General features: G+C 46.6%; 1 protein-coding gene across 1 annotated transcript; it reads left to right on the forward strand.

Moving 5' to 3' along the window:
* Positions 1–9,371: 9,371 nt before the first annotated feature.
* On the forward strand, positions 9,372–9,614 carry LOC142594336 (serine palmitoyltransferase small subunit B-like). Its single transcript, XM_075717078.1, has one exon. It carries the CDS (start codon positions 9,372–9,374, stop codon positions 9,612–9,614), a length of 243 nt encoding a protein of 80 aa, XP_075573193.1.
* The last annotated feature ends 615 nt before the right edge of the window (positions 9,615–10,229 follow it).

Here is a 10,229-nt window from a genome sequence, read left to right on the forward strand (position 1 = left end):
GGGCAGCGGCTTGGGCTGCCCTGGGGGGCGGGCGCTGCTGCCTGCCCGCGGCGGAGGGGGCGGTGAGAAACCGCACCGCCGGGCCAGGCAAGGCCGGGGGCTGCGGGCAGCCCGGGGGACGCGGTGGGGCTGTGAGGGGCCGGCAGGGAGGCTGAGGGGCTGTGAGGGGCCAGCAGGGAGGCTGAGGGGCCAGCAAGGAGGCTGAGGGGCCAGCAAGGAGGCTGAGGGGCTGTGAGGGGCCAGCAAGGAGGCTGAGGGGCTGTGAGGGGCCAGCAGGGAGGCTGAGGGGCTGTGAGGGGCCGGCAAGGAGGCTGAGGGGCCAGCAAGGAGGCTGAGGGGCTGTGAGGGGCCGGCAAGGAGGCTGAGGGGCCAGCAAGGAGGCTGAGGGGCTGTGAGGGGCCAGCAGGGAGGCTGAGGGGCTGTGAGGGGCCGGCAAGGAGGCTGAGGGGCTGTGAGGGGCCAGCAAGGAGGATGAGGGGCTGTGAGGGGCCGGCAAGGAGGCTGAGGGGCCGGCAAGGAGGCTGAGGGGCGGGCAAGGAGGCTGAGGGGCCGGCAAGGAGGCTGAGAGGCCGGCAGGGAGGCTGAGGGGCTGTGAGGGGCCAGCAAGGAGGCTGAGGGGCCAGCAAGGAGGCTGAGCGGCCGGCAGGGAGGCTGAGGGGCTGTGAGGGGCCAGCAAGGAGGATGAGGGGCCAGCAAGGAGGCTGAGGGGCCGGCAGGGAGGCTGAGGGGCTGTGAGGGGCCGGCAAGGAGGCTGAGGGGCGGGCAAGGAGGCTGAGGGGCCGGCAAGGAGGCTGAGGGGCTGTGAGGGGCCAGCAAGGAGGCTGAGGGGCTGTGAGGGGCCGGCCAGGAGGCTGAGGGGCCAGCAAGGAGGCTGAGGGGCCGGCAAGGAGGCTGAGGGGCTGTGAGGGGCCAGCAAGGAGGCTGAGGGGCCGGCAAGGAGGCTGAGGGGCTGTGAGGGGCCAGCAAGGAGGCTGAGGGGCTGTGAGGGGCCGGCAAGGAGGCTGAGGGGCCAGCAAGGAGGCTGAGGGGCCAGCAAGGAGGCTGAGGGGCCGGCAAGGAGGCTGAGGGGCTGTGAGGGGCCGGCAAGGAGGCTGAGGGGCCGGCAAGGAGGCTGAGGGGCCGGCAAGGAGGCTGAGGGGTGGGCAAGGAGGCTGAGGGGCCGGCAAGGAGGCTGAGAGGCCGGCAGGGAGGCTGAGGGGCTGTGAGGGGCCGGTGGGAAGGCTGAGGAGGTGCGGCGGGTCGGCTGTAGGCTGTGGCGAGCAGCGGGACGGGTGCTGAGGAGATTTTGCACCTTCTCCCCTTGTTTGTAATGAAAAGATGAGTTCTGAGTGAGTTAGGTTTCGGGTTTTGTTTTTGGTTTGTTTGTTTTTTTCTTTCCTTTGGGTTTGTTTATAGCAACGAGCACTTAGTGACTCCCACTTGCCCTTCATGAGGTAAGGAGCGAGGGCTCCTGCCTCCCACAGACGCTGCGCCCATCACCCGCCGACTGGCAGGGCTTGTTCCTCAGAGCAAGGCTGGGTCTCCTGATGGTGGCTGGATGAGGAGCTATGCTCTGCTGAAATACCAAAGTCATAGACGCATAGAATCGTTTGGGTTGGAAAAGACCTTTAAGATCATCCAGTCCAACCATTAACCTAACACTACCAAGTCCACCACTAATCCAGTTAAGGGGAGAGTAGTAATTTCAAGTTTCCTGCCTTGGCGGCTGGATTATTTTTTAATGAAAGTAAAAACTAGGAATCACTAAGGTTGGAAAGGCCCTCTAAGATCATCAGTCCAACCATCACCCCAATACCCCCATGCCCACTAAACCATGGCCCCAAGTGCCACCTCTGCCCGTTTTTTGAACCCCTCCAGGGATGGTGACTCCACCACCTCTCTGGGCAGCCTGTTCCAATGCTTGACCACTCTTTCTGTGAAGAAATTTCTCCCAATATCCAATCTAAAGTGGATTCAGCTCTGAGAACTCTTTTTTTGGGGTGGTAAAAGCTTCAGGTAGGCTTTAGATGACACAACTGAAATTAAAGAGGATGTGAATGCGAATTCATTATTCTTGCCTGGGAAGGGACATCCGTTTTGGTAACTACCTGCCTTAGTTATAACAAGAGAAAATCATGGAGGTCATCCTTTCCTCTTGCATATTTTCTTAAAAAAACAAATCTTGAGTTCCTTGTCTTCCGCCCTGAAAACCAGCTCCTTGGACCTCACCCAATGCTAATTTATCTTATAGAGAAATCTCCTGTACAGCGCACCAGTTCTGGTGGATTCTTAGCCCTTGCTAAGTATGTGTTGACATACCTGGGAGAGAGAAGCAAGCACACAAGCTAGTATCCTTTTGATGCTCCGTAAGTGGAATGTTCTTTTGCATATTCCAAACCCAGTGCGCTGTTTCCTGTGGTTTCAGCATTAGACGGGGAAGGGTTTCATGCTGCAACGATTTAAAACTAATTGTTGCCCGCTGAAGAGCCCTTTTTGCCTTTTTTGCTACTGCGGTAAGTCGTGAAGGCTTTGGGATTCCCTCAATGCCTGTGACAGGATCAGGCAGCTGAGTGTCTTCCTGGAAAAGGGATGAAGCGTTAATGGAGCACATCGGGACTGCAGCTGTTGCCATCCTGAGCCTATATATAGAAACCTTCTACTCCATACGCATGTGGGAGACAACGGTATTTGCTGGCAGCACAACTGAAGTTTGCAGTAGTTTTTTGTCATCTCTCGACAGTCGGTTGCTGCAGGAGTACTTGGGAGTCAGCTTCGGAGCTGACTTTTTTTTTCCCCAAGTCCTATGTTAATAAATTCTTCCACAGTATTTGACAGAACTATGCTTGTTATGACGGTCATTGTGCATGTGATTTGCTGTATGCTTGTAAAAATGTCTAAAATAAAGAAGAACCGCAGCTATTTCTCTGCTAAAAGCCAAATGAAATTTCTTCTCCTTACTGCTTTAGTCCGTTCTTTGTATAGAGAGTGCTGAAGATCTGCAAAATAGCTAGGGTTGTATCACCCCTATTTTAAAGTCAAACTACAGAATGATCTTAGAAATTAGAGAACGGGAGAATCCTGGTCTTGGGAGAACTCCCAGTTTAATCAGCTCCTAGTCCCAGGCTAGGCATTCAGCTCTGCAACTCACAGCCATGGCTTTGTATCTGTACAGTTCTAGATTTTAAACTCCTTTTAGGCAGCTTTTCCTTTTCTGTTATATTTGTTTTGCACCTGAAACAACATCAGTTACATGTTGAGTGATACCACAGCATGGGAAGCAGTGGGGAAAAGAACTGAAACTGATAAACGTTGTTAACAGCGGAGAGGAACAAGAGGGAGAAAGCAGAGCTTAGCCGCTCAGTGCTGGAGCACAGAAGCTTCCCTTTTCTATTCCTAAATGGCCCATCCTCAGTTCAGAAAGGGATGTGAAAGCCTGCAAGGTGAAGGAAGGAGGCACAGCCTGGAGCTGGAAAATGTGTTGAATCTGAGCCACACTTAGAGAAGAGCCCCTGCCCTCGGTGAGAGACCAGGCACACAAGAACTGCGACAGCAGGCTGCCGCAGAAGAGCGTGCTTTATGTACTGCTGGGACGCCGGTGGGCAGAAGAAACTTGCTTTGCTGGAGTTCGCTGTGCATCAGTGGTAGCTAAATAAAAAATTACGTGACTCAGCTGTATGGTAAGATAAGAAGCAATTGCAACTGGGAAGATGTAGGCTCACTGCTCTTCACAACTGACATGCTTAACTGTCCAACTTCTGTGAAACGCTCGGTTCGCGACATGTTAAATGGTCTGCTGTCATCTTACTTCAAGTTGAAATAGTCTGTGCCTAGTCCTTCTGGGCCAACTATGCATATTCCTTGTGCTTCCGGGGATCACTAGCCTCCATAGTTCTCACTTAGTTCACTATCTGTCTTGATGTAGAATTTAAAAAGTTCCTGAACTGGTCTAGCCAGGTGCAGGGAAGCATGCTGGGAAATCGTATGACTCTTGCAGACAACAATGTAATAATTAAAATATGGTTTTTGCATTACAAACAGCAGTTAACTCGAGCCCCTACAAGCTGGAGCCAAGATACATTCCTCATCAAGATATATTCCTTGTCTAGTTGTTATGTGGTGTCATATAGCCTGATTCCAGGGGTGATACTGCTCCAGATAAACCTGTCGTCTGGTGCTGGGATTTGTGGAGCCGCATGCCAGGTATTTTACACCATGCAGAACACAGCCTTTCTAAGAATCGGCCGGCTCTACACTATAGGGCAATTTTTCTCCCTTCCAAAAACAGTAGTGCACATTCTGTAGGTTCTTTGGTGCCGCTTGATTGTATTGGCAAGTCAAGCCAACAATTCACTGTGCGAGCCATTCCTTATTGCCGAGTTCCTTTCCCTGTGCTGTGAAGCTGGTGCTCAGGTGTCTTGAGGACGAGGGTAACGCTCAGAGGCCGCAGATGTTCACAGGAGGAAGTTGGCACCGCTCTTTATTTAAGCTCATCTTAACCTTGGCCTGCCTTGGCCTGCCCGGCCTCCCACCATCTCCCTGCTCTTCCCTCGTGTTTCCATCCTGTCCCTTCCTCCAGCACATGCAGTTGTCCTGCCAGGCCTGACCGGTTCCCTGATGTGCCCTCCTTGCCAGCCCGAGGGAGAGGACAGGAAAAGGTTGCCAGGCCAAGAAGATCCTCGTTACGCACTTGAAGCTGCAGCCAGAAGAGCTTGTACTCACGCACATGCAGATGCTGGCTGTCGCGGAGAGCGGCAGCAGGCTGCCTCCCCAGTGTGTTAATAATTCATCGCTGCTTCTTTCCATTCTTTCCCAACGGTGCTGGAGTCAAAAGGGACCGAACAAACTCCAGTATACTATTATGACAAAACAGACTTGTCTGTGTCTTGCTTTGCGTGCATAGGCAGACCGGGAAGGTTAGAGAGACAGCTCTCCTGATCACCTCGACTTCCTGCTCCGATTCTTTTCCAGTGTCTTAATTTCAAGTAGACAGAAAAATGACTTACCACAGTGTATGGGTGTGAGGCAGAGATATTTCAGGCATTTTTCGCTTGGTCTTTATGGAAATGAAACTTACTTTCTTTCATTGCCTCTCTCTCTCTCTGTACTCCCCCATACCACACTTTTTAACCCATGACCAATTTCAGTTAAATTGGGAAAAGGAGTGCTGAAATTAAAGACATAAATTTTGTCAAAAGAGATGATCAAGAAGAGAAAAGCAGCATTATTACATAGTCCTTACTAGACAGCAGAGGAGCCACACAGAAGACAGCCGTTCTGAAGCCAAATGCAGAAGCAAATGCCTCAGTATGGATTTACACCTTATTAGACATCAGAGGATCCCATTATAAGGCACGAAATAACACGAAAAAAAAACCTTACTTCTGCTTATGGAACTTATCTGCTAAATTCTGTATAAACCAGAAGTCACCAGCATTCTGTATGGGGAAACTCACTGAACTTAAAAAAGGAAGTCTGGTGATTTCCTTTAGCGCCTTGGTAATTTGAATGTTTCTGGTTTTCTTTTTTAATTCATGTTTCCCTTGCTAGGAAGAATTATTGCCGTGTTCCTGTATGACGTTTATATGTCTGTGTTTGAATTTGTTTGGCTGGCAACCACAGTGAGAAGCAGTAAAAAGAGGTTTTGAAAGTTAATTGTGTGGGCAACGTGGTCAAGAGACCTGAAGACAAGGGACCAGCCCCTCTGGGACAGAGTGCTACCCAGGAGAGTCTCTTTCCTGCTCTTCAGAGTAAGATTTTTGAAAAAAAATGCTTTCTGCATGCATCTGCAGTCATCCATCACAGCGTCTTACCAACTGTAGCAGTATGTTTTTGTCTGTGTTTTTGTTGCTGTTGTTGCATTTTTGGTTTTTCTTTTAATTTTGAAGACTCTTTCTGTTTCTTCTCTGTGTGGGGAAAAGATTCTTAAAGCACATAGGCTAAAATTGCCTTAAAAGATAGGCGTTTCAGGCAAAGTTTGTATTGTGAATGAAGCTACACACATCTGATTACGAATTGTGAAAGGTATTCATGAGTTCTTATTTCCCCTTGGGGCAGAAGCTGGGAAAAGCAGCAGGAGTGGCTGCTCGGAAAGCAAGGAGAAGATGCCTGAGGGCTTTACATACCACGGTCCAAGATCTGCTTACAGCATCACACTGGGAATGGATTCTGCTTACCCCAACGTTTTATTTCTGAGAAATTGCCTCATCTTCTGCACTACCACCTATCTCTTTCACAATGGCTCTCAGCTGTCAGGTGAAAACTTTCTGAAGCTGTTAGAACTAAAGCAAACCCAGACAAATCTTGCTTTCTGCATTGTTTCAACTCGGGGAATTTGTTATTGAAAGAACTAGTGGAGAATTATTGAAAAGAATGAAAACGTCTGTACAGTTTTGCACTTGAGAATGGCAGAAGTATCTACCTGAGTTTTCCTGGCTTTTATGCAAATGTTTTTTGGAGAGGATTCAGAGAGTGCTGAGGTGACAGCCCTGCCTTTGGCTGCCCTGGTAATCGGTGCTCTGCCGCTGCATCTTGCTAAAGGATTCGGAAGAGGCTGATCCACCTCGCAGGGAAGGTGAGTAACATGAAGCAGGGATGCTGGCCTGCCAAGAACATGGGCACTGTGGTAGCCAAATGTTGTTTCTCCTGTGTATACGTTGTTTTTCACCAACATTTTCATGGGGAAAAAAAACCGTAAAAAACTCTTTGTCCCACCCCAGCCCTCCATACTCCATTGAAATACGTAGCTGAAAAAGTCTGGCTGAAAGCAGAAACTCTTGAGATAATAATCCTGCAGCACTACTCCAGGGCAATTTTATTTCACGTTTGATGAGTCCATTCTCTAGACCCCAGCCTAAGTTGTATCTTCCAGAGGTAGTAGTTCGTCCAGCTTGGGAGATGCACCCCTGTGGCAGACCCTCGTTCTGCAGGAGAAAGGTGGGGCACGGGGCATACTGACTACTGCTGCCGGGGCAGTGGTTTACCATTTCTGGTTTTTCTGTGGGAAATGGACGGGTTTTAAACAGAAAACTTTAGTTTGTTGAAAACTGGGGGGTAAAAAAAAGCTTGAGGGCGTAGGTCGGCATTTACTAATAGATAGCTCAGGCTGTGTTTGGTAAGGAAGGGAAGAAACAAGGTGAGGCTCAGATGCCTTAGACATTGCTTGTGGCATAATCTCTCCAAATTAAGCTGATTCATATTTGGAAATGATTTGACTGCAGGCAGATAATTTAGAACATAATGTATTACGCAGCTTTCTACCTAATTTACTTGTCCAATTAGATCATTAAAATGCCTCAAGCATTTGTGGCTTGGTTTTATTTTGCAGCATTTTAAAGAAAAACTCACCATCTTTTCCTTGCAGAAATCTTGTTCACGTGTTCTCTCCACTCTGGTTTTTCTGGATGAGGACAACTGAGGTGTGTATACGGGGCTAGGAGATACTGACACAGAGAAGACTGGGAACTGTCTGAAAGTGGAATTAATCAAAGGTTGCAGGAGGTGGTGCCTTCACCGGAGACTTTCCTGTGACATATTAATTGAGCCGCATTTTTGTGGCTACTTAACTCTGACACCCTATTTTTGCATGGACATTAAATTGCACCTCGTAGGAACTTTGGCAGCCTGCATCGTGAAGTCCTGCAGAAGCAGAGATACCTTTTGAGATTCGAAATTAGGGAAGGCACTAACTGTAAACATTTTTTGCTGATTGTCCTAAACAGTATTTCAGCCTTGTATGTTCCTCCCTACCTGCAGTTCTTCGACTCTGACTTTGTACAAATTATGGAATTAATGCTGTCATGAGAGCGCGGTACCGAGCCAGACGATGACTGTCCTTGTTGCATAATGCAGAGAGCTTTGGCCAGAGGAGTTTTTAGCAATAGTGAAGAAGGGTGGGGTATGGAGGACACACTCTGTAATTGAGGATCAAAGCTAATTGTTTCTGCTTCTCAATCTGTATAGGAGCTGTTCAGCTGCAAAAGGCAGAAGCATTAGGAAGCATCTCTCACCTTGACGTTTTGTCATCAGGGAGAAGTGAAGAGGTAAGTTCTACTTTTTACAAGATCAGTTTTTTCTAAGAAAAGTCCTTTCCTCAAAGTAGCTTGGCAATACATTTGAATAAGTATTTGGCTTAAGTATAATCTAAATTTAGTAAAAACTGCATGCAATGTACAGAAATATAGTAAGGATGTTGCTAAAGGTAGTTAATAATAATTCTTAACTGCAGAAGCATTATCTAGTTTGTCTCACCTGCCAGGCAGAAAAGAGGTGGGGAAGCTCTGGAAGTAAAAGGGAAAAGGTGAGGCAAATTTTTTCTAAAAACTTTAGGAAGTGGCTTTTGTTAAGATAAAATCCCACTCTATATAGGTCTATGAAGTTGTATTTAATTTCTGTGGAGTAAGTTTTTTCCCCACAGGTCTTGCCAACCGCTGAAGTTCTTAACTTTCCAAGTAAAAAGTGGGGAATCACAGTTTTTGTTTTGTCTCCTCTTATTTACCAAATGACAGGAAGCACCAGTAACTGAAATAGTCCTGTTTTCTCTTTACCTCTCCAGTTCTGTATTCTGGTAACTGTATAATGTAACACTCAAGAATTATTAGCGTTAATTTGAACACAGAGCTTTAAAATAAATTTATAAGCATTAATTCTGGCAACAGATCAATTCAATCTCTGCTGCACAAGCAGCTGGATCATCCGTATATAGTTTCCTTTTATTGTAGTTCTATACGTGTGGTATTCTGCATACTCCCAGTTTGCATTCCAGCAGCAACTGAAGCGTAAGACACAAAATTCAGTCTGCAGTAGCAGAAATCAGACTTCCAGCCAAGTTCTATGTCAAAATCCACGAGTGGTGAAGGAGAGAGGGTTTGAAGTGTTTTTTGAATTAAGCTGCTTCAACAGAGTCTTAAATAATCCAGTGTGAGGCAAAGTTATGAAAGCAGAGTTTGGCTTGGAGAGCAGAATTGCAACTATTATTGGGTAACCGATTTCTGGAAAAAAGAGATATTGTGGAGCCTTCTTGGTAAATAATGGTGCCCAGTGCATAGTGGTCTAAATTGGACTGTCACGTTCGGAAAGGAAAAAGGAATACAAATGAAGCCTTTTATGGGAAGGGGCAAAAGAATGACTCAGAATGTTATAAATAGTCTGTTACTATCTGATCAGGTTTTATGCTTTAAAAGGTATTTGCGATCTTGGAATTTCAGAACTCTTGTGTTTTTAAAACATCATTTACTACAAATGGTCAGTATAAGCAAACTGAGTAGCATGGAGTTGCTGCCCATACGATGTTTTTATATATTTTGGGGTGTTTTTTTGTTTGCTAAGGTTTCTATTTCTACTAAATATCCTTTATTGTAATAGTGAAGGCTTTCAGAAGCGGCACAGAGTTGAAGATGGATATTAAGAGCATGAAGAACTATCTCTATTGGCTGTACTGCCAGTTTGAACTAATCACCTGCAGCTACCTCATGGAGCCCTGGGAAAAACTGCTCTTCTACACTTTCAACATTACCATGTTAGTTATGCTATTGTACGCTGCTTACATCTTTGTCCCTGTCCACATTAGCACGGCTTTTCAATTCTTCTTGCACTTAGTTGGAAACCAACATGAAAATGCTGTTTCTGTCATGAAGTAACATTGGCAACCTGGCACTGACTTTTGGATCAAAGAAATGTTTTTCTTAACACTCCGGTTTTGTTTAGAAACGGGTTCAGGGTGTGTGCAAGCACTGTTTTATTCTGCAGTGTCTCTTAATGTGCTTCTGTATTCCAGGACTCTCTGACAGCAAATTATTTTGCCAAAACAATTTCAATCAGTCCTTGTTTTTATCATTTGACTGACTGCTTCTTAAAGAGCTTCAATTTTAAAGACTGGCTGGAGTTACGAAGCTGGGTTTGGTACGGAAACAACTGTGCTGTGTATTTTGTTATTCCAGGGAGGGCTGCTTGGATATGGAGAGTTTTCATCTTGAGAAATTGCATGGCATTCATTTGTTCTTGTCTGCCATAGCTTTGCTGACAGGAGAGATGTGTACGTGAAAGGTTTTGCACAATACTATACAACTATAAGCTGCTTCTCTAAGCTTGGTATGTATGTATTTATAGAATGATTTTATTATTTATTTGGTTTCCTCAACTATTTAATACAATGAATTACTTGACTGGTTCATCATCATCATGTAAATAATGCAGTTGATTTATTAAGGATGTGGGGATTTACTTCCATGACAATTTATAATAAAACTCTCATC

The sequence above is a fragment of the Pelecanus crispus genome, chromosome 9 (assembly GCF_030463565.1).
Source record: "Pelecanus crispus isolate bPelCri1 chromosome 9, bPelCri1.pri, whole genome shotgun sequence".
Lineage (NCBI taxonomy): Eukaryota > Metazoa > Chordata > Aves > Pelecaniformes > Pelecanidae > Pelecanus > Pelecanus crispus.